A 24489-nucleotide genomic window follows, 5' to 3' on the forward strand; every position below is an offset into this window, starting at 1 on the left:
TATGTACCAAGAACAACTCCGAAAACAAAACAAAAAAAATAGATTACCTATAACAATAAGGAAACTTCAATCCAAAAAGAGATCACTCTGGCGGAAAAACAAATCTGCCAATTTCAAAAGCCGATACAAAAAATTATGCCACCAGATAAAGACCGAATGCACCAATTATCACATTAAACAAGAAGAAAACCTTCTATGCACCAATTCCACCCGTGCTTTTTACAATTTTGTAAACAACAAACTAAAAGACTCAAGGTCCATCCCACCCCTAATAGGACCTAATGGTAAAGACTGCAACGACGACACCATTAAAGCCAACATCTTTAACACATTGTTCGGCTCAGTATTTGTAAACAGCAATGGATCATGCCCAGTATTTCCTAGCCGAACCACAGACAACTACAATGATCTAATACATATCGATTTTACAAAATACAATGTTGAAAAAGCACTACGCAATCTAAAACCATCTCTATCTATTGGACTGGACGGAATATGTGCCTACTTCTTAAAAACGCTATCCACTTCCATAGCCGAATCTTTAAGCATAATCTTTGAAAAATCTTTCAGGACAAGCTCCTTGCCAAAACTATGGTCACAAGCCACGGTCATCCCCATCTTCAAAAAGGGAGACCCCAGCCTAGTTGAAAATTACAGACCAATCTCTTTATGCTGCATCACCTGTAAAGTCATGGAATCAATTATTAACCAATCCATTATCCTCCACTTAGAGACAAACAACCTACTCTCCAATAAACAATTTGGTTTCAGGAAAAAACTATCCTGTAATTTGCAACTCTAACACTGCAAAAATATATGGACTACACAACTCGATCAGGGCAGAGCAATAGATGCAATCTACATAGACTTCTGTAAAGCCTTTGATTCAGTGGTACACGACAAACTACTCCTAAAATTAAAATCTTATGGTATCTCTGGACACCTGCATAACTGGATAGAAGCATTCCTGTCAAACAGACAACAAATGGTCAAAAATGGGAGCGTCCTATCAAATTCTGTACCTGTCAATAGTGGTGTCCCCCAAGGCAGTGTTCTAGGACCAACTCTCTTCATACTCTACATAAATGACCTCTGTGATCATATTAAGAGCAACTGCGTTCTCTTCGCTGATGATGTAAACCTGTTCAATACCACAGACAATACTGTTACCTTTCAAAAAGATCTTGACTATGTATCAGAATGGTCAAACAAATGGCAACTTCAAATCTCAACAAATAAATGCTCTGTCTTACATATTGGCAAAAAAAATCAGAAAATAAAATACAAGCTGAATAGTCAAGATCTTGTTGATGATCCAAGCTCTGTAAAGAACCTTGGAATACTCCTCTCTAATTATCTAAGTGCTAAAGCCCACTGTGTCTCCATAGCCAAAAAGGCATTAAGAGTTGTTAACTAATCCTACATAGCTTTTTCTCTAGTAATATCACACTACTAACTAGAGCATACAAAACATTTGCTAGACCAATACTTGAATACAGCTCATCAGTCTGGAACCCACATTACGTATCTGATATTAGCACAGTTGAGAAAGTCCAGAAATATTTCACAAGAAGAGTTCTCCACTCCTCTACTCATTGTAGAATACCTTATGCCACCAGACTTGAAATTCTAGACCTAGAAAACCTTGAATTACGCCATCTTCAGTCTGATTTAAGTATAGTATATAAAATCATACATTGCACTGTCCTACCTGTCAACGAATACTTCAGCTTCAACCATAACAACACAAGAGCAAACAATAGATACAAATTCAAGATTAACCGCACCAAACTTGATTGCAGGAAATACGACTTCAGCAACAGAGTAATCAATGTCTGGAATACTCTACCTGACTCTGGGGTTTCTTCCCCAAACCCCAAAAACTTTAACCTTAGACTGTCTACTGTTGACCTCACCCCTTTCCTAAGAGGTCTGTAGAGGGCGTGCATAAGCGCAACAATGTGTCTACCGTCCCTGTCCTATTGTTTCTTTTATTTTTCTTATATGTACCCATTTCATGTATTCATAACTATGTATATACTTATACCTATTATCTTGTAAGCGATTGACAAATAAAATAAATAAATGTACAACAGCATGCAACTACATGTTCAAATCTTCAATCATACCATGCTCTTTTCCTGCACTTGATAAATTATTTAGTCATGACTACTCTCCTGAGACCCAAAAGGGGATTAGTAGACTGGTTTCTTTAGAGAAGGGAATTTCCTAGAGAGGTATGGGAAAAATTATGAGGCCCAAAACAAGTGTCATTCTTGTGTAGACAGGACCTGGAGGTAATTGACCCTGTTCAATTTGATTAGATAGTCCCTAGCATTAGATGAATAATGGAGAAGATGCCCCCAGATAATCCATATATGATCTTAAAGGTGGCAACAAGCCCTTGAATTACATCCAGAGGCCTACTGGCAATCATTGCAGCTCCCAAAGCAGTGGGTAAACCGTCATTGTCCAGGCTTGTTACCAGCCATAGCTTCTGAATGCTTTCCAGGGCTATTTTCATCCAGAGCTTACAATAATCCGTGAGGGAGGTGACTTAAGTGATTGGCTGTGAACAGGATTTCCTGATCCACGGAAGTTGCAGTTAGTACACAGGATGTGACTACAAATTTTTTGTAAGTTGCATTGGTTACCAGTTTGCTTGCAGGTCCAGTTCAGGATGCTGGTGTTGAACTTTAAAGCCCTGTTTGGCATGGGATCAGGTTATTTGAGAGATTACCCCGCTCATCCATTAGATCTAACAAAATGGGCATGTTTTTCGTTCCCTGATTTAGGGAGCTATATCTGGGAGTCCCCAGGCAGTGGGCCTTTTCTATTATAGCAGAATCTTTTTCCCCTTTCCCGCTCCTAAGGTGAAGTCAGCTTCATCATTTCTGAGGATTAGAAGGTCCCTCTGGTTATGCCAGCAGTCCTGAGGATCCAGGGGAGGGTGAACAAATGAAGTTTGTTATTTCAGTGAAGGTATTCATCACAATTAGTTGCTTGAAATCAAGATTGTATAGTAATCAAACTGTGACTGGCTATTGAATATTAATTTAGTTAACCTTGTTAACTAAATTAATATTGTTCATTCTTTTCTACAGCTTTTAGTTTAGTTTTTATTTAAGAAAAACCAAGATGACTTGGAGATACCATGTGACCCTAGTTAACAAAACATGATTTAAGTCCAGGATAGAAAAAAACATTGGAATGCAAGCTTGTTCCACCTTAATTTAACGCTGTTGAGTATGAGGGAAGAAGGGGAAATGCTTTTAAATGACTTTCAAATTTCTGTTATGGTGGCCTACATAAATAAAAGGATTACAATAAAAAAGGATTGTTATAGTACTTTTGGAGTCTGTTTTCTGACCTAGCTTTCTTCAAAGGGCTGATAGTTCCGAAGACTGTCTCTAATCCTAAACATGAACTCTAGAAACTTATTTTTGAGAATTGTAATTGCAGTGCTGTATTCTTTTCAGATCAAAAATATATCAGTACTTTAAAGCAGCGTATATGCTTGTTCTCTTAATTATTAATAGAAGAAATAATATTTAATTGGAATATTAGTTGACTCCATTTTCAACTGACGCTTCAAAGCAGCATGCCAACAATTTTATAAATAAATTTATAGTCCCTAGCATAAATGCCTGCTTAAATAATCTTACTTGCTTACTGCTGTAACTCACATTGTAGAATTAACATAGTGATAACCTATGATTATTATGGAATAATAACTTTATTGGTATAATTTCCTTTATATAAAGCTTGTCTCTCATGTAAAAACTTTCATTTTTATTTCTTTGCACATGTTAAAGTTAGTAATTCTTTAACATGCCATTCAGTGTTGCTGCATCATGCAAATTCTTGTTTGGTTTAGGACAAAGAGCTAAATACTGCTTGTACATTTGCATTTCTTTGTTTTGTTAATTTAATACTAAATATACCACCTATAGAAATGAATAAGACAGATATTCATAATGATAATATGTATACCAGAATCTTTTTTCACAATGTATCAAATACATTATGACCTGCAAATATAAATTTACTGTGGTAAGATAAAAGATAAAAAAATTCTAAATGCTTTTTCTGGTCTTTCTTTTTCTACAGGCCAGTTGGGATGCCGAAAATGGAAAAAGTTTACTTGCATAATCCCAGTTCAGAAGAGACTATTATATTAGTTTCAATATCTGCAACGACGTCACACTTTCATGCTTCTTTTTTTCAAAATAGGGTGAGCTAGCTTTGCTTTATGAAATTGCTGTTATTGTGGAATCTTTTTACCCCTTCATAATAAACAGTACTTTAAACAAAATCCCAAATATGGGATACTGTAAACTATAAACTAAAATATGTTTGGTATTCAGCTTTGTTCGGGTATTTTCCCACATCATTATAGTTGTACTTTTAAAGTTGCAGCAAAGTTTCGGCCGTTTGCTATGTTCTGCTTGATTGGTGTTTCTAATATCTTCTGTCTGTTTTGTAGCTTTTTTTGTCTTGATTGGCTGGCAACATTGTGTTTCCTCTATTGGAGGCTTTTAGTGTGGCTTGGCTCTGAGTAAATGGACAGCTATCATTTATTAGGAAGCTAGGTTTCATCTGGGTGCCTGGTTGGGGTGTGTTTGAGCTGGAGGTATCAGGGGGAGTTTGTTTGTGCCCAGGTGTTTAACGGCTGGCTTGTGGTGTGGAGATTTTTTTGTTTGAGAGTGCAGGCTTCCAGATAATTGACAGTCTGGTGGAGTCATCTCTTCTATTCATGCTTTCAGGTCTTTTTTCAATCTCTATGGCTTCTCTGATAATTCTGTGGCTGGGGTTTTATATAGTGGCCAGGGTTTTGGTGCCATTGAAGTTGATGCTATGACCTGTGGCTTTCATGTGTTGGATTAGTGAAGAAGTTTGTTCCAGCTTTTTTACTGCATTTTGTGTTCATCCAGGCAGGTACTTATCTTCTATTGGTCTGTCCAATGTATGTGGCAGGGCATGATGCACAGGGGACTTCGTATATGCCTTGGTTTTCCAGGTCAATTTTATCTTTGGGGTTTCTAAGGATGGCTGCTATTTTTCTGTCTGTTTTGAAGGCAGTCTTGATGTGATGCCTGTGTAATATCTTACTGATTTTGTCTGTAGTACCTCTTATGTAGGGCAGGACAGCTGTTCCATAGGTCTGTTCATCTTCTAGGTCTCCATTATGTCTCAGTGTGTTTTTGTGGATCAAGCCAGTGATTTTGCTTTTGTGGAAGCCATTGGCTGTCAGTACTTTAGTTCAGTCTTTATGTGTGACTTGTTTGCCAGGCATTGGGTTCTGGCAAGTAGTGTTTTGGCCACGGAGTTTATCTGTGCTGGGTGGTGGTGGGATTGGGCGTTGAGGTAGCGTTTGGTGTGTGTTTTCTTCTGGTATATGGTGTGTCCTAGTGTGCCATCTGTTTTTTTTTTGTAGATTAGTACATCTAGGAATGGTAGTTGTTTGTTTCCGTTTCCATGGTGAACTTGATTTTGGGGTGTGTGCTGTTTAGGTGTGTTAGGAAATTGTTTAGGTTTTCTTTTCCATGGGGCCAAATCACAAATGTGTCATCGCTGTATCTTAACCATAGTTTGGGTTTGTGGGTGGCATTGGCTAGGGCTCTGGATTCAAATTCTTCCATGAACAGGTGGTTGGTATTTATTTTTGATGATTTCTAGAGTTTCTTTTATCGGGACTTGAGTGAATAGTGAAACCACGTCGAAACTTACAAGCAGATCTTCTTGTTCCACATGTAGATCTTTGATCATTTCCAAGAGGTGGTATGAGTTTTGTACATGTGAAGCTGCTGCTTCAGCATGGGGCTGTAGCTGCTTTGCTAGGTATTTGGCTAGGTTTTGTAGTGGTGCTTCTCTGGAGCTAATTATGGAACTGAGAGGTATGCCTTCTTTGTGTATTTTTGGGAGGCCGTATAGTTTGGAAGGTTTTTCTCTTGGGATGATCATCTGTTGGATCTCTTTGCTCATGTGGCTGGTTATAATTTTCTTCTTGGTTAATTTTTCCAGATATGTGGTTGGGTCCGTGTTTATGGGTTTGTATGTGGAGTCTTGGAGTAGGTCTGTCAATTTTGTTTCATAGTCTTTTCTATCCATTACTATTGTGGCATTCCCTTTGTCTGCTGGAAGTATGATTATGCTGCTATCCTTTTTTAGGGCTTGCAGCGCTTTTAGTTTTTTGTGCAAGTTGCTTTTGGGTGGTTTTGCTTGTGCATAGGATGTTAGTAACTTGGTGTCTTATTCTATCAGCTTCATCTGTATTTAATTTGGTTAGGAGGGATTCTACTGCACATATGATGGATTCTGTGGGGATTTTTGGGGTTGCTATAGCATAATTGAATCCTTTGGTTAGGACATCTGTTTTGGTGAGTTCTCTGTTGGAAACGTTATATACTAATAGTTTCAGGTGTTGTTGTGAGTTGTTGGGGGCTTTCTTGTCATGTTCTAATTTCTTTAGTTTCTTCAAGAGTTTGTCATTTTTGTAAGTGGTTTCAGTTTCAGCTCTCCAAGTTGTAAGTTGTTTTATCTTGTCCCAAATAGAGGGTGAATTTGGCTGCTCAATTCCAGGTGTAGTGCTAGCAAATCTTTGTTTAACTGATCGAGTTGGAATCTCTTTCTGTGGAGCTCGTTCCTGAGTAGAGCCATTTCAGTTCTTTTCGGGATACGTTTAGTAGCTGCTGTGCTGTGATGAAATGTGTTTATATCATTCCTCCAATGAGGAACAGTTCAGTAAAAAAAATTAGAGATCAGTTTCTCTAGGGATTACATTCATTAATTAAATATTGCAAAGGAAAAACTGAATGACTTCAGTTTTATTATGCTACTGTAGTTCTAATTCTGATAATTGAGGAAGGACTTCTTTTTGGTGGAGGAGGGGGTTAGATTTATATTCTGGCTTTTTCCCTCAGGATCTAAGGTATGCTACTTCGTCCTTCCATTTTTCTGCACAACTAGACTGGGAGGTACAGGTGAAACTCAAAAAATTAGAATATTGTGCAAAAGTTCATTTATTTCAGTAATGCAACTTAAAAGGTGAACCTAATATATGAGATAGACTCATTACATGCAAAGCAAGATAGTTCAAGCCGTGATTTGTCATAATTGAGATGATCATGGCTTACAGCTCATGAAAACCCCATATCCACAATCTCAGAAAATTAGAATATTGTGAAAAGGTTCAATATTCTAGGCTCTAAGTGTCCCACTCTAATCACCTAATTAAGCCATAACACCTGCAAAGGGTTCCTGAGCCTTTAAATGGTCTCTCAGTCTGGTTCAGTAGGAATCACAATCATGGGAAAAACTGCTGACCTGACAGTTGTGCAGAAAACCATCATTGACACCCTCCATAAGGAGGGAAAGCCTCAAAAGGTGTGAAAGGTGCAAAAGAAGTTGGATGTTCCCAAAGTGCTGTATAAAAGCACATTAATAGAAAGTTATGTGGAAGGGAAAAGTGTGGAAGAAAAAGGTGCACAAGCAGCAGGGATGACCACAGCCTGGAAAGGATTGTCAGGAAAAGACCATTCAAAAGTGTTGGGGACTTTCACAAGGAATGGACTGAGACTGGAGTCAGTGCATCAAGAGCCACCACACATAGACAGATCCTGGACATGGGCTTCAAATGTCATATTCCTCTTGTCAAGCGCTCCTGAACAACAAACAACACCAGAAGCGTCTTATCTGGGCTAAAGAAAAACAGAACTGGTCTGTTGCTCAGTGGTCCAAAAGTCCTCTTTTCTGACATGAGAGCAACTTTTGCACCTCATTTGGAAACCCAGAGTCTGGAGGAAGAATGGAGAACACACTGCAAGATGGTTGAAGTCCAGTGTGAAATTTCCATAGTCTGTTTTGATTTGGGGAGCCATGTCATCTGCTGGTGTTGGTCTACTGTGCTTCATTAAGTCCAGGGTCAATGCAGCCGTCTACCAGGAGATTTTGGAGCACTTCATGCTTCCTTCTGCAGACAAGCTTTATGGGGATGCTGACTTCATTTTCCAGCAGGACTTGGCACCTGCCCACACTGCCAAAAGCACCAAAATCAGGTTCAGTGACCATGGAATTACTACGCTTGATTGGCCAGCAAACTCGCCTGACCTGAACCCCATAGAGAATCTATGGGGCATTGCCAAGAGAAAGATGAGAGACATGAGACCGAACAATGCAGAAGAGCTGAAGGCTGCTATTGAAGTATCCTGGTCTTCCATAGCACCTCAGCAGTGCCACAGGCTGATAGCTTCCAGGTCACGCCACATTGAGGCAGTAATTGCTGCAAAAGGGGCCCAAACCAATTACTTAGTACAGATGCATGCTTATACTTTTCAGATATCCGATATTATTCTATGTACAATCCTTGTTTTATTGATTGCATGTAATATTCTAATTTTCTGAGATTGTGGATTTGGGATTTTCATGAGCTGTAAGCCATAATCATCACAATTATGACAAATCATGGCTTGAACTATCTTGCTTTGCATGTAATGAGTCTATCTCATATATTAGTTTCACCTTTTAAGTTGCATTACTGAAATAAATGAACTTTTGCACAATATTCTAATTTTTCAAGTTTCACCTGTAGATTGGGATGAGAGAAGTGATTGGTCTAAAGTCACCCAGTGAACTTCCACGACTAAGGGTGGACTTCAATCTGGATTTTTGCAATCTTAGTTCAGAGATCTTAACAGATAGCTTGCATATATCAGTTCTTCTTTTGCATATTTAATATACTGCTTTTGAATCAACAGCATGGCATAATCTTCTGGCTTTTTTTCTTTTTCAGAAAATTATCCCAGGAGGAAATACATCATTTGATGTAGTTTTTCTTGCAAGAGTTGTGGGAAATGTAGAAAACACATTATTTATTAACACATCTAATCATGGGGTGTTTACTTACCAGGTAAGAACAACATGACATTTCTTTCCAGTATAGTATACATTAAATTAACACTGTACAGTTGAAACTAAGAACAGTTTATATTATTTGAAGTCCTTTTTCATTGAATTGGAGTCTTGAAAGCAGGCATTTTGGTCAGAGAGTCCAAACCATTTGCCCAAATCCAAAGTAAAGCAACTTTGGCAAGTTGCTGCTTAGGCTTTCCTTGAATAGGTTGAACACTTATTCTGTCTTTCTGAGAATAGGTTTCACTATCTAACTGGTATTTGAGAGATACCAGTTTTCCATGTTGCTGTGTTTTGAATCTTTCCTAAAGTACAGGCTCCAGAAATAAAAACCCTACTTACATTGGAAATTGACTGACTAAAGTAAAATAATTATTTCCCATGATTGCTCTCCCACACAACTTTTTTTCCTGTTTTCTTTTCCAGCCACATCATGATGTTGAACAATTTTTCAATATGTTAACTATTCTACAGTCTTTTTGATAGGAATTATTACAGTATATGTTATCCCTCATTCTGGGCGTTGTTTCCTAATGTGTTTCACTGGAATTTTATTATATTTTCAGTTTATGGTGATGCACATCAGGATTGTTTTGAATTTATTCTAGGATATTAGCTGTATTACTCTGGATTCCCTTATCTGTAGATTTAATATGCATTCTCTTGTCTCTTCATCCAAGTCAATAATAAACATGTTGAAGAATACAGGCCTCTAAGACTATGGCATCCTACTTGATACTTCCCTCCAGTTTTATAAGGATACATTGATATACACTATTCTAATATATTTCTTGGAAAGCTGAGGTTTGGCAGGCTTGCCTGCCTGTAGATATCAAAATAATTAAAGCCATCCATCACTAGTACTTTGTTTTTTGAAGAAAAAAAAACTAGTACTTTGTTTTTTGAAAATACATGTCTTCTGCTTGGTTAGGGTTAGGGTTAGGATTAGGGTGCAAGTAAACAACAATTCTTGTTTTATTTATTCCTTCCTTTATATTAACTAGATATTCTTGGGAATAAATTCTTTTAGGAGTTCAAGTCCCTATTCTTTTCTATTACCTAGTTTCTTTTGAACAAATTGTATTCTTCAATACAATCGCAGGAGTCATGTCACCAGTTATAAGACAGAATTCTATTTCTTTTTGTTATTCCCAGTAATTATTATTATAGAAGAATAGATAACAAAGTCTATGAATATTGACTTTGGTATTCTTCTTTATTTATTTTATTAAGAGATGTGAAAGATCCCATTTTAGCAACTTTTGTACCATCCTATTTAAGAATAAGCCTTTAACTTCTGAATTTTCATCTCTAGGTTATACAGTATTCATTTTATAGTCCTGTCTTCTTCAGGAATCCATCACTATTTGTTCTGTTCTGCAGTATCTCTTTTTCTTCCCCTATAATTCAAAGCCTGTTTGTTTTGTAAGAGCTTGAAATCTGTAGAAATAGTTGTCTCCCCCCCACCCCACACAATATGTCTTGTTTTTGGTTGTCATTCTTATCCAGAAGCTTGTTCCTTTGGTTGATTTTCTTTCTTCATTAAATAGAATTCATTCCTCTGTCAGTCATCTTGAAATGTCTCATTTTTAAAAATTGGGTAAATCTTTATTTCATACTTTGAATTAAAGGAGGCACTTATTGCTCCCAGTCTATGACTTTTCCTTCAAGCACTGTTACAGCGTTGTACTTACTGAAAATATTTGCCAGATTGTTGGTGGGTAGAAATGGAAACACGTTAGAAGAAACGCTGCTTATAGTTAATGTTTTCTATACATGTATACTTTTATTTCTAGTGCATTACTGACAGAAGGTTTTGTTGTTGTTGTTCACTTCTTAGGCTCTCAGAAACAAGGTCTTAGAGGAAAAATGGTTAGGGATTCCTCCTTAAATACTCTTGCTAAGTCCATTGTTAAACTTCTGTTTGCTCATTCAGTGATCTTGTTCCCTGGAAAATTACCGCTTTATGTATCTCTTATAGTCTTTGCTTATGCAATTACTCAATCATTCCCAATGAGCAATCAACAAATGTTCAGTCTGTGGGGGAAGATTTCTTTTCTCCTTTACACCTGAACACATAGCCCTCAGAAGACAGAAATACTTATGGTCATCCTCTTATTGAATTCTACTGGATAGCTGTAATTTGTGATTCCTTAGTGATCATTTTTTCTCAAATAAAAATTATCCATGGGGGGAAAAATATTCCAACATGTAATGTCTAGAGATTTTGAACTACAAATATATCTCAGCCAGTGTAGCAAATAATTATTTTGCCTAAGGGTACTGGGATTTGTACTTCCAACACATTAGATGAGGATGGCTGGAAATATGCTCAATAGTGCAATGCAACAGAACAACAAAGTTTGTGCACTTAACAATATAAAAACTTGATTTAAAAAGTGTGGTTATTGTTGAACATTCTGTGGCCCTTATGATTCTAATCATGATGTTAAAAATATAAGAGAAAGATACTTGAATGTCAAAGTAAGTTTTTCTTTTTCTTTTTAACATTTTTACTGAGTTAGAGTATTATAAAATACAAAATACAAAAGTAAATAGAAGAGCAGGGAGGGAAGAGGGAATAGAGAAGTGAGGAAAGATGCGGGGGGAGCAAAAGAAGCATAGACTTCCGACTCTGTTACAATAAAATAAGGCAATAACATAAAATCACAACTTTTTGATTTTCCATAATTGTATGAACAAGCCATTTCTATAAAGATCTATCAGTCTAATCAGTAAAACCCAAAGTCAGAGTTTTATTCTTTTCCACATCAAGCATGCAGTTCAGAAGCTGTCTCCATGTGCAAACAAAAGTACTTTTCTTTTCCTTAATCAAAGTAGTCAGTTTTGCCATTTCAGCCAACTCCATCAACTTCTGCAATCATTTTGAATGTTAACATAGGTGTTTCAAAAATATTTTTCAGTGTATGAAAAGAAATTATCAAAAAGTCTTAAAATTCAGTGTGTGTGTGTGTGTGTGTGTGTGTGTGTGTATTCATTCTCGTAGATTTTCATGGGTATAGGTATGCAGGTCTTGGTATGTTCGGGTCTTTTCCCGTGTAAGATTGGGAGTATCTTGGCAACATTTAGACGAGGTCCCACTTGCCATCTTCAGGCTGGTGCTTTCAGTTTCGTGCTTGTGCGAGCAAAGCGTGATCGGAGCTGCCGTCTCCCTATGTATATTGGTGGGGAGGTTGGTTGTGTCCATCAACCAATCAAGAAATGACAACACAGCCAACCTCCCCACCAGTATATATAGGGAGACGGCAGCTCTGATCACGCTTTGCTCACACAAGCACGAAGCCGAAAGCACTAGCCTGAAGATGGCGAGTGGGACCTCGTCAAAACGTTGCCAAGATACTCTCAATCTTACATGGGAAAAGACCCGAACATGCCAAGACCTGCATACACACACACACACATACACACACACACACACTTCAGTATTCTAAATTATGGAATCGGGAGTTAATATATATCAACAAATCAAACATTTTTACTATTACTGAATTAGATGATGATAGAGAATAACATAAAACTCTCATTACTTCTGAGAGTGAAAGGCAGTAAAATTATATACTTGAATTTTATATGATTAGGAAATTAAGTAATGCCTGTGGCTTTTAAACCTTGCAGTGATGAACTTCAGATTCAGAAACAGATGTGGGAGTTTCTTTAGTGCTGAGAATTGGGTGAATTTTAAAACTAGGAAAAACAAAATAACCATATTGATTACTAAAAAAATGTTTCTTCCTAAACAGGTGTTTGGAGTAGGAGTACCAAACCCTTACAGACTGCGGCCTTTTATAGGAGCAAAAGTTCCAGTGAACAGCAGTTTTTCTCCTATTATAAATATACACAATCCCCATAGTGAACCTTTGCAGGCAAGTAATAGCATTTTCATATTTATAGGTATGTTAAAGACTTGTAATATATTACATACAAGTAGTCTTTGACTTATGACCAAAATAAGGGCTGGAACATTTATCAATATTCAACGCATTCATTAGTGAGGTATCACATGACCACACCCGATTTTACGAGCTTTTTTACCACCATTATTAAGTGATTGTTAAATGAGACATCATGACCATGACTTGGAACCTCCTTCCAACTTCCCCATTATCTTGGCTTGTCAAAAGTCAGCTGGGAAGGTTCCAAATGGTAATAATGTGACTGCAGAATGCTATAATTCTCATAAATGCATGACAGTTGCCAAGGCCCTAAATCACAGTTGTGACTGTGAGAATGCTGCAATGATTGTAAGTGCTAGAGCTGATTGTAAATCATTTTTTTCAGCACATCATAACTTCAGTCACTTAATGGTTGTTATGTGAGACCTGCATTTTATGCAGTTCTTGAAATATTTGGTTTTATTTATTTATTTTCAGGCTAGGTTATTATCTCTACGCTAGTGTTCTGACATCAGGGTGTTCTGACAGATCCAGTGCTCTGCTGGCAATTGCCTGAGAGTACAAAAAATTGAAGCACATTCTATCCTACTATGAGCTAGTTTATTTTTTCCTGGCATGATATAATGGAAGGTTGCTAGGATTTGGGAACTTTTGACAGGTCCTTCTAATGTTCCCATTCCCAAATTTTACATGGTTCCCTCTACTTTTCTAAGCTTAGGATTTCTTGATATCTGGAAAGGTAAACTTGGAAATTAACTAGAAAGTAAAAGGAGAATCTAATATTATAGATAGAACTCTCACTAAATTATGGATTAATTAGATTTTTTTATTCTTTAAAGAGTAACAAGGAAATACTGTGTAAGACTGTAATTACTGGTGATTTCTCACTTCAAAATTGGGTATTTTTAAAAGAGTTATCTCACAAATATTGTATCTAAGCTATTAGCCACCTTGAAACATACAGTTTGAATTTGGATTCAAGTTTTATTAATACTTTTAACAACTTTTTTTCTTCTATTTTTCCCCCTTTTTTGCCTTTTTTTCTCAGGTAGTAGAAATGTATTCAAGTGGGGGTGATCTTCATCTAGAGCTTCCAACTGGCCAACAAGGAGGAACAAAAAAACTGTGGGTACGTGATAATTCATTGATGTTATTATCTGCTTTTGATGACAAGCAAAATTAAATATGGCAGAAGCTTTTATGGACCAAAGCACTGGATCTTTAGATGGATGAAATGGTAGTGTATGCATATGTTCAAAATAGGAATGGGTGTTATTCCTGCTAATGGAATTGTATGCCAAAATAGTTCTACTAGAAGGACCAAAGATTATTTCCTTTACCCAAATAACTTATCTGCTGTTGATGAGATACCCTAGAGTAAGGGTCCTAGAGTAAGGGTCCCCAATCCCTGAGTTGTGATCACTACAGGGCCGTGGACACTGTTGCATGAAGCTCCATTTGTGCAAATGGGCACACACATCCTCCATTTATGCAAATGAAGCTGCACCCCCCCAATAAACATAAAACCACCCTCCCCCAAGCCAGAAAGGTTGAGGAGTGCTACTCTAGAGCAGGTGTCCAAACTACAGTCCATGGGCCTCATGCAACTAGTAATGAGGCCCCACAAGATTGTAAACTTTTAACATTATTGATAACATATGTAAATGTATGCATTAACTATATTATATATATATTTATATGTGGTCCAAGACATTTCCTCTTCACTTAGTGTGACTCAGGCAAGCAAAAGACTGGACATGCCTACTCTAAAGCAAGGGGTAGGATAGTTAAATAGAACACAGAATAATAGAATTGGAAGGGACTTTGGAGGTCTTCTAGTCCAACCCCCTGCTCAAGCAGGAGACCAGGTACCATTTCAGACAAGTGGCTGTGCAGTCTCTTCTTAAAGGCTCCAGGACACCCACAATTCTGAAGGCAAAGCATTCCATTGGTTAATTGTTCTCACTGTTAGGAAATTTCTCCTTAGTTCTAGGCTTCTCTCCTTGGTTAGTTTCCATTCATTGTTTCTTGTTTTGCCATGTAATGCTTTGGAAAATAGGTTGATCCCCTCATATTTAGCCCCTCAAATATGGAAACACTGCTATTCATGTCTCCCCTAGTCCTTCTTTTCACCAGACTAGACATACCCAATTCCTGCAACCGTTCTTCATAAATTTTAGCCCCCAGCCCGCTAAATCACCTTTGTTCTATTTCTCTTAAGCGATATTGGATTTTTGCAATGATTAGATAGTATAAAAGAAAATGGCATTGTAACATAAAATGAACTGCCAACATTTAATGCAACTTTGAAATTTGGTATTACTTTACTATCAAAACACCATATGTGGTTTTTTTTGTGTTTTATTATTGCTTTTGTTTGTATGAATGAAGTGTACAGTTTTTAGAAATGTGAAAAGCATAGAGAAGAGGAAATACAGATACATTTTCAAATTATGGCCACAATTTAGTCTAATATTTTCATTGCTATGCAATGAAAGTGAGCTGTGCCCTATTTTATGACCTTTTTGCCACAGTTGCTAAGTGAATCACTCCAGTTGTTAAGTGAGTCATGCATTTGTTAAGCGAAACTGACTTCCTCCATAGGTTTTGCTTGTCAGAAGCCAGTTAGGAAGGTTACAGATGGTGATCACATGACTCTGGAAAATTGCAACTGTCATAAATAATGACAGTTGCCAGATTTTGATCGTGTGATCCTATGGATGCTGCAATAGTTGTAAGTGTGAAAACTGGGCATAAGCAATTGTTCGGTGCCATTGTAACTTCAAACTGTCACTAAACAGATGGTTGTAAGTCACAGCCCACCTGTAGTACAAATTGAAACCTCTTTAGGTTTCTTTGTTGTTATGATTAGAAGCATGGTTATGGATTTTTATGTAGTGATAATAATCACTAATGGTGACTTTCTACTAAATATATAATCAAAAGATCAAAATATACTCAATATTATACTAAATGGATTTCTGAACCCTTAATTTTTTTGACTCACATTTTCCACTATTGTCTATTCAACAGGAAATCCCTCCCTATGAAACTAAAGGAGTAATGAGAGCAAGTTTTTCTTCAAGAGAAGCAGATAATTACACAGCATTTATTCGAATAAAAACAAATGCCTCAGATACTACAGAGTTCATTATTCTTCCAGTAGAAGTAGAAGTTACAACAGGTTTGTGATGTATTTTTTAATCAGTTCCATGTATTTTTCTTCTCCCACGTAAAAAAAGCTAATTTTGTTTATTTTCTTTTAAAGCTCCAGGAATTTATTCATCAACAGAAATGCTAGATTTTGGTATTTTAAGAACACAAGGTAAATCCTATATTTGAATATTTCTTATAATTATTACTGATTAATTACATGATTTACATCCTATCTGATTTCACATATTTATGATGGCACCTACATATACTACAAAAATGATAATTTAAAAGATTACATATCTGTCATTAATGCAAACAAATGCTTTCCACTCCCAACCCTCTTATGCAGCCTTATTGAATTAATGCATCATTTTTGCTCTGTTCTTTAGATTTTTTATGTAATAATCATCTCTCAGATAGATAGTCTATAGATATAGGGTACAGATATTTATCTATATGCATGCTTTATTTAGTTATGTATAATATGTTTGTGGTACAGATAAAGTAAAATTAAGTAAACGAAACCAAGTATCTCCAGATTAATGTACAAATTCATTTGGCTGCCTGTACACTGTATTTGAATATACCAGCAATAACTTCCTGCCTTGGGCAGGAGTTGGACTATAAAATCTTCAAGGTCTCTTCCAACCATGTGACTCTATGATTATACACTGTGAGTTAAAACTTCAGTTGCATTTTGTTTTCTGGATTAACAGTGCTATACTGTTTGCAAAGCATTTTAAAAAGATTTGAAGACTTGTATATTTTACTTCAAAAGCTTTCAGTTCGTTATAATTTCCCATTCAAATATATAGGAAAGGGATTTGCATTTGACTTTTCAACCTGTAGTTATGCCCTTGGTTAATATTAATTGCTATGTTAAAGAAAAAAGGAGCATTTTAAATAATCTGTTTACCAATTAAAATTACAGTTTTTTAATTAGGACAATTAAATACTATTGTCCTTGGAAAACAAACATACATACATACATACATACATACATACATATATAAATAAAAATAAAAATAAAAATAAAAATAAAAATATTAATTAAGTTCTGACTTTGGGTACTAAAGTACTTATAATACCTTCTATGTGTCTCAACAGATTTGCCAAAAATTTTAAATCTACATTTGTTAAATTCAGGAACAAAAGATGTACCAATAACTGTAAGTACTGCCTGTGTAATTTCACAGTTCATTATAACTTTCCTTTGTTTTGTACGCTTAAATTTCTATTCATGACTTTGGGCCAATAACTCTCTCTGCCCAATCCGCAACCCCACCCCTCCAGTTGTTGTGTAGAAAACAGGAAGTAGTATTAGGAATGTTTGCTGCTTTGAGTTATTTATAAAAATAACAAGGGTGAAAGAAAAGAGAGAGAGATAAAGGGAGAGGAAGGAAGGAAGGAAGGAAGGAAGGAAGGAAGGAAGGAAGGAAGGAAGAAAGAAAGAAAGAAAGAAAGAAAGAAAGAAAGAAAGAAAGAAAGAAAGAAAGAAAGAAAGAAAGAAAGAAAAAATAAGTAAGTAAGTCAAAGCTTGGATTCTGAAAGTTTGGCTCCACTTTTTCTATGGCATGTGGTGCAATGTAATCTGGATTCCCAGGAAGGAGGGGCTACATTCCAGAGCGCAAAGAGGCATTGAAGCCATTGAAGTTTTGGTCTTTGGGAAGAAGACAGTTAAGAAGGATCATCCTTAACTGTTCCCAGTGAATACTTATAGTGATGCAAATAGTTGCTTTAGTTTGCAAGTTTTTTGTCTCTAGGTGAGGATCAATAAGGGAAATTGCTCTAGGGTAACTCCAGATGCCCTTTTTATTTCTTGAGACCTGACACACCTTTTGCATTGTCACCTATCCTTTATACATAGTATTTACTTTTACCAAGCCAGTATCAACCTTTGCAAGATTATCCACTTTTGGCACCACATCTTGCCAGAGATTCGTGCTACCTGTTTATAATACAAATTTACAGTACTTTATATAATTAGGGTTACCTTGCAGGCAGACGGACCTAGCAAGTTTCTAGACCATGAAAGTTTCTTGTTTACTAAGCATTTTAAGTCTAAATTTGTATATAATATTATTTGAGTTTGGGTAATGGTTGCAGAGAAGTCTGATTGTTGAAGGTTAAAAATTTGTTTTTGAGAATATGCCTCATTTGACTTAATATTTCTTTGTCTCTCTGATTTATTACATTTAATAAGAGAAGGCTCATGTATCTAGGAAGTGATTAATATCTCACAGAATTTTGCTTGGCTCCTAAAGAATCATGTCCCAAATTATTTTTGCTCAAACTATAGCCAATCAAAATACAAAATACAGGTAGTCCTCAACTTAGGACCACAATTCAGCCCAAAATTTCTGTTGCTAAACAAGACAGTTATTTGTCCCATTTTATGACCTTTCTTGCCAAAGCAATTAGGTGAATCATTGCAGTTGTTGAGTTAGTAACAGGATTAAGTGAATCTGGCTTCCCCATTGATGTGGCTTATCAGGAGGTTGCAAAAGGAGATCACATGACCCAGGGACACTGCAAATCATCATAAATATGACACAGTTGCAGCCTGTCTGAATTTTGATCATGTGTTCATAGGAATGCTGCAACGGTTTTAACTGTTAAAAACAGTCATAAGTCACTTTTTTCATGATGTTGTAACTTTGAGCAGTCACTAAATGAACTATTGTAAGTTTAGGACTACCTGTATTCACTTTTAGATCATAGTTCTGGAGGTGATATAGGTGTGCATTCGGTCTAAATTTACCAGAGTGCAAAAAATAGTGTTGGCACATTTGCAATGTAGCAGTGTTTTTTATAGTATCCTAATCAGTTTTCTCATTTATTGTTTTAATTAGCAGAGTATAGTGGTTGAGCAGAATGATTGTTTGTACATTTGCTTATACACATTCTTGAATTGCTCTTTTAAATCTAATGTAGCTTTCTTTTTTCCTATCTTCTACACAGAAAATTATATCATTGGGTTATGATTAGTAGCTTGCATAGCCAGCAGTTCACTGTTTTTGGCCTCTCTAAATTGATAATAACGTTGTCAAAAAGAAATACAAAAGCAATTGCTAGACTCAGGTTTAGAAGTCTGAGAAATGTATTTCTTAACATCCAGCATTGTAGCAATTCTCTAAATAAGATAAAATATGCATAATCACATTAATGTTATAGAAGATGCTTAAATAAATTTGACACAAGTTGTAGCCTAAGAAACATTTCATGAATCTCTGGATCTGATCTGTTTCCCATCGTGTAGTTTAAACGGTATCAATAAAAATACAGAATTATCTGTGGATACTTTATAAACAATACACTATTGAGTTCCAGAAATAAATCTACAGTAATTGAATACAAAGCTGCTGTTGTTAATCATAATAGTAGAAAAATACAGATAATCCTGCTTGACAGAATCTGTTTTCATGTTTGTTGTTAAATTATTTAGCCAATTCTCTTGTTGTAATTATTTGATAATCTTATTCACTGGTATTTTACTTTTGGCTATAAAGTGAGATAAAAATATAATAATGATAGTAATATCCTGTAAAATCCTAACAGTTTAATCTCTGACACTTTACAGCAAAATTGGTATATATATTTAAACTTACCCTTAAAGGCTAAAATATTTTTCATATAAGTAGGGAAGCACAACTTTTTGTATTGTGGACATTGTTTCAGCACTGTTTGAGAGCAAAGAAGTCTATTTCAAACTTCATTTGAATGTCATGAGAAAGGCCAACACTATATTTAGCTGAAATCTAATCTAGATAAGTCCTAGGATTAAATTCTTTCAGTACTTTCTGACACTATAGCCAATTTCTATAGCCACTAAAGTGTTTATTCTTTTATAATCATTTATCTCAAAGCGTATGCATTTCAGAAAAAAGGAAATGTTAATACTGAAGTAGCCAAAAAGTTGTAATTATTTGGTTTCTATGCCAAAAACAATAAATCAAGAATAAGTAACTCAGGAACCTCCAAATATTTTGCACTACAAGTTTATTTCTGCCAGTGATTTCTTTGGCTGAGCTTAATGAAAGTTCAAAACATTTGATGAATGCTATAATAATGCCTTTTTTTGCCTTATATTTACATTTATACTAGCAGTTTGGTTTTATATTTGAGTTAATTGGTGTGTCAAAACTGTCCATATAACCCAACCAAAAACTTGTCCACCAGATTTATGCTTCTTCCAATAGCTCCGTGCTGGGGAAACAGGTGGTGATTATTGTTTGTGAGATCTTAGTTGCACCAGAAGAATTGTCCCACAGGTGATTGGATGTAAGTGCCCTTAGGCCTTAGGAACAAGGTAGACTGCAGCCGGTGAGGGTTTGTGATTAAAATAATTTTTCTGCAGTGGTTCCATTTCTTCATTAGTAGGAAGTTTCAGTTGCCGTGCAAGGAGGAAAATGGTATATCCATCAGTCAGGTTACTATAACACATTCCACATGAGCTGCCTTTTAAGATACCCAGGCCTAGAAGCTTCCATTAATCTAGTCGAATAACCCATTTGCTAAAACTGAGCATAGTATTTCAGCCTATGCTACCATCACTGCCCTGGATATTGTTCAGTTTCTGAATCCAATTCCAAGTGCTAGTTAGGCTTCCGTGACTTAGCTCTTTTATATGCAGACAACCATCTCTCATAACAAGATCTGTTATGCCACATGCATTCTTGTAGTGATATGGGATATCCTGAACCTCTTTTCAGATATGCCAGTATACCAGTTTATGTGGAGGTAAGGAAGCACAGGTAAAAGGAGCAACCAAGTCCACCAACAATGCTCATTACATTTTTGGACCAACTCTATTGGTTGTTACCATAATATTTTAAATTCCTATTGTATGGCAACACCAAAAATAGGAAAAGGATAAAACTATATCTGTGGTAGGATCCTATCCTATTATTTAACCAATAAATTTTATTATTTTTAGAAGAAGTTTATTAAAGCACTTCAACCACATTCAAAACAATGCTAAAAAGGCAGGATGGAAGGTGGTTTTATTGTCATTTTGTATGCTATAACTTAATACATTTTTAATTTCAATCATATAAAAACAGATATTGAAGATTAAAGCAAATTAAAATTATGTATGTTGTATGTTTTCTTCCATCATGTGCAATATGCCTAAGAGTTTATTTTCTTTCTAATGTAATGTAGGAGGCTACCAAGTATTACTTTTATAAAAATCTAAAATGTAAGGGCTTTAGGTTTCTTTGGAATCAAAATTATTATGGATTGTTGTCATTCTAATATATTTTGGTGATAGCATACACTTCTAGCCATCATATTTTCTAACCTAAGAAATAAAAGCTGAAAAGATACAATGAAATAAGTAAGTGTTTGGGAATTAAAATTACTGTGAACTGTGGAGTTTTTTTAACATAATGTTCTAACGAATATTTTCAATAATGAATGGAAGATCTGAAATAATTATAAGTAAAAATAATAGTAGTGTTTATTAGTTTGCAAAAACAATTTTGGTTCTTTTTCAGAGTGTTAGACCCACACCACAAAATGAAGCTATCACAATCCATTTCAAGCCAATTACATTGCGAGCTTCTGAAAATAAATATACCAAAGTTGCAACTATTAGTTTTGATGGTATGTGATAATGTTAAAGTATATGTTTTAATATATATTTTTAAATTTTAGTTTTTATTCAAAGCTAAGAATATTTTAATGATTATAAATAAATATACTATTTGCTTTTAGTGTGAAAATAGTCATTATTTAATATAATAGAGATAGGAATGTATATATTTTGTCACTCAGAGTATTTGAAGTGCTATATAAGCATCTTGCCATTCAATACATATGCAAAAAGTCAATTTGTACAGTATGTCATGCTATACTTTAGCAAATCTTTGTCTAGGGGACATAACTAATTACAATCAATACTTCATGTGATTCAACATGATTGATTGGGTTTCAGCTTAATTATTGTATTCAGGAGTGTTCATCAGTGACTTATATCGGGTGTAACATTGAGTTCCATTCTGTGCCATTCAACATATCTATCTATGCATGAAATTGATGAGGAATTGCAGACAAAATGAAAACAGGGTATTGGCAAACCCTATCACGATTCAGGAATATTATCACAAATTGATAGTAACAAACAAGTTGGTTTTCAGCAAGGACAGACAAGTCCCACATTTGAATAGAAAAAAGACAAAAGCTTAGGATGGGAGAGATCACATTGAATAATAATACACGTAAAAAGTATCTGGATATATTTTTGAATATCTAAACACAAGACAACAATGTGATACAGCTACAGTATAAATGCAATTCTAGGCTGTGTAGAAGTGTAATGTCAAGATCAATAAAAGTAATTGTTTTTCTACTTTGAATTTGTCAGACCAAATAAAATCTCAGATCCTGTTCTAGCTACACAAAACAATTCAAAGTGAAGAATTTGTTGAAGACTCCATCTTCTCCTTTTGACTAAAAAAATAAAGGAGTACTTCACTTTTAGTTAGTAGTTAATGTCTTACAGTATTATGCTTAAATATCAAAATAGTTACATTGTAACACATGTGTGTAGTTAAAAATATACGTAAAGTAACATTGATTCTTTTTATCCATGTATGTGTATGCAAATGTGTACATATAGCATCAAAAGCAAAACGACCTCCACAATTTTCTGGAAAAATAACTGTGAAAGCGAAAGAGAAGACCTATTCAAAACTTGAAATTCCATATCAGGCAGAAGTACTGGATGGGTAAGGTTACATTAGCATATGTTTTTGAAAATTGCTTTGTATTTTAGACTTTGCACAACATTTTATAGACAGGTAGTTAAACAATTGCATAGCTCCTGATAGTAATGTGAAATGACTTCAGGATTGTGGGATATAGTTTATTTGAATAGTGTGAAGGCAAGATTATGATTTTCCATTATGTTTTCCTGGATTTGGGAAAAGAGTGGTATATCCTTCACAACTGAGTTCCATTAAATCCAATGTAATTGAACTGGGTAGCATGAAATAATTTATCAGAATCATATTATTGAAATTCAAATAGAGGGTATGTCTGTATAGCAGTGGGGCACTCTTGGGCTGTGGCCCAGTACTGGGCTGTGGCTGGTTTGGAAGTGAGCCATATAAGTGGCAAACCAACGCACGCAACTTGACTCACATGAGCAAGCGATGGGCCTGTGTGCACCAACCCACCAGTTGGAAGGGCAGTTCCTCCCCCCCCCCCTCCTTCCAGGCTGCCAAGCCACAAAGGTTGGGGACCATTGCTATAAAGCCTTGGTGGAAGTTGCCCACTCTTTGTTTATTTGAATGATTTGTATGCCTAATTTTGGCAGAATATATTGATAGGGATATTAATTTGGAAATGAAGAATACGTTTAAAACCTTTTGAGGAAGTACTCTATTAAACTTACCAAAACAATGTTAATTCAATCTTGTTAGAAAAAAATGTATAATAACTACTATTCTTCCCCTCAATGTTCTTCTTTTGAAATAGATATTTGGGATTTGATCATGCAGCAACATTGTTTCATATTCGTGACAGTCCAACAGACTCTATGGAAAGATCAATCTTTTTAACAAACACATTCCATTTTGCAGTCTTCATTCATGATATAATACTTCCAGAAGAAATCAAAGCAACATTTAAAGTAAATTCTATTATATATGGCATTATTTTATAACTATTCAGTGTTACACAAATTGTTTTAAAGTTAACTGTTGTTTTATTTATTAAACTAGGTTCACAACTTCAGCAAACCAGTTTTAATTCCATCAAATGAATCCAGATATATTTTCACTCTTTATTTTGTGGCTTCTTTATCATCTTTCCACATTGATAACAATATTCTGCTCATTACCAATGCCTCTAAATTTCATCTACCTGTGAGAGCATATACGGGGTTTTTAGATGTGAGTACTATATTCTTTGACTTTTTTTTCCTTCCTTGTTTTGAAAACCACAGAGTTTCATTGTAATTTTATATGTAGTGAAGTGTTTTTTATCTAAACCGAAAATGAAACTTTAAAATTTAGTCTTTCTGTTTACTTAAATCCAAATTAAAGGATATGCACTAGCTGCACAATTCACTTCTGCCCTAATTTAGTGCTTTGGAAAATAGCCTGATGAAATCAGAAGTTGCCAAATTTAGGAGGAATCTAAATCCAAAGAGAAGCTCCTTCTCCTATTGGCTATTGTCAGAAATAACGCAGGTATACACAACTTTTTTACTGCTAGATTTTTAGCAGAATATAATTAAATGTGCAAGCAGACTAGACTTTTTTTTAAAAAATTCACCTGTTTCACAGAAAGAGACATGCTTGGATCTAGGCTTTAAATATTTTTAATTTTCAAGTAAATACTTGAAATACGTCTCATGCAAAGTGCAAATTTGAAATGGGAAAAAACCTCGATTAATTGGCCACATGGAAAGGAGAGATTGAAAATATGCAGGCATCACTGAGCATCCTTTTGCAAGACAACTATGGTTTCATAGAAACAGGTCCTCAGAAAAAAACCCTAT

At 35.4% G+C, this 24489-nt stretch overlaps 1 protein-coding gene across 1 annotated transcript in view; it reads left to right on the plus strand.

The window, feature by feature from the left end:
• TMEM131 (transmembrane protein 131) overlaps positions 1 to 24489 on the plus strand; it is a 93424-nt gene that overhangs the window by 36117 nt on the left and 32818 nt on the right. The window contains exons 5-15 of the mRNA XM_087938456.1: positions 4111 to 4234; positions 8792 to 8908; positions 12672 to 12798; positions 13877 to 13953; positions 15858 to 16008; positions 16093 to 16149; positions 17088 to 17149; positions 21479 to 21587; positions 22603 to 22711; positions 23463 to 23616; positions 23708 to 23878. Coding sequence (XP_087794582.1) covers positions 4111 to 4234; positions 8792 to 8908; positions 12672 to 12798; positions 13877 to 13953; positions 15858 to 16008; positions 16093 to 16149; positions 17088 to 17149; positions 21479 to 21587; positions 22603 to 22711; positions 23463 to 23616; positions 23708 to 23878 — 1258 coding nt within the window. The remainder of the gene's footprint in view (positions 1 to 4110; positions 4235 to 8791; positions 8909 to 12671; positions 12799 to 13876; positions 13954 to 15857; positions 16009 to 16092; positions 16150 to 17087; positions 17150 to 21478; positions 21588 to 22602; positions 22712 to 23462; positions 23617 to 23707; positions 23879 to 24489) is intronic.

Source organism: Pseudonaja textilis, chromosome 8 (genome assembly GCF_049901715.1).
Source record: "Pseudonaja textilis isolate UNSWEBS1 chromosome 8, rPseTex1.2, whole genome shotgun sequence".
NCBI classification, from domain to species: Eukaryota; Metazoa; Chordata; class Lepidosauria; order Squamata; family Elapidae; genus Pseudonaja; species Pseudonaja textilis.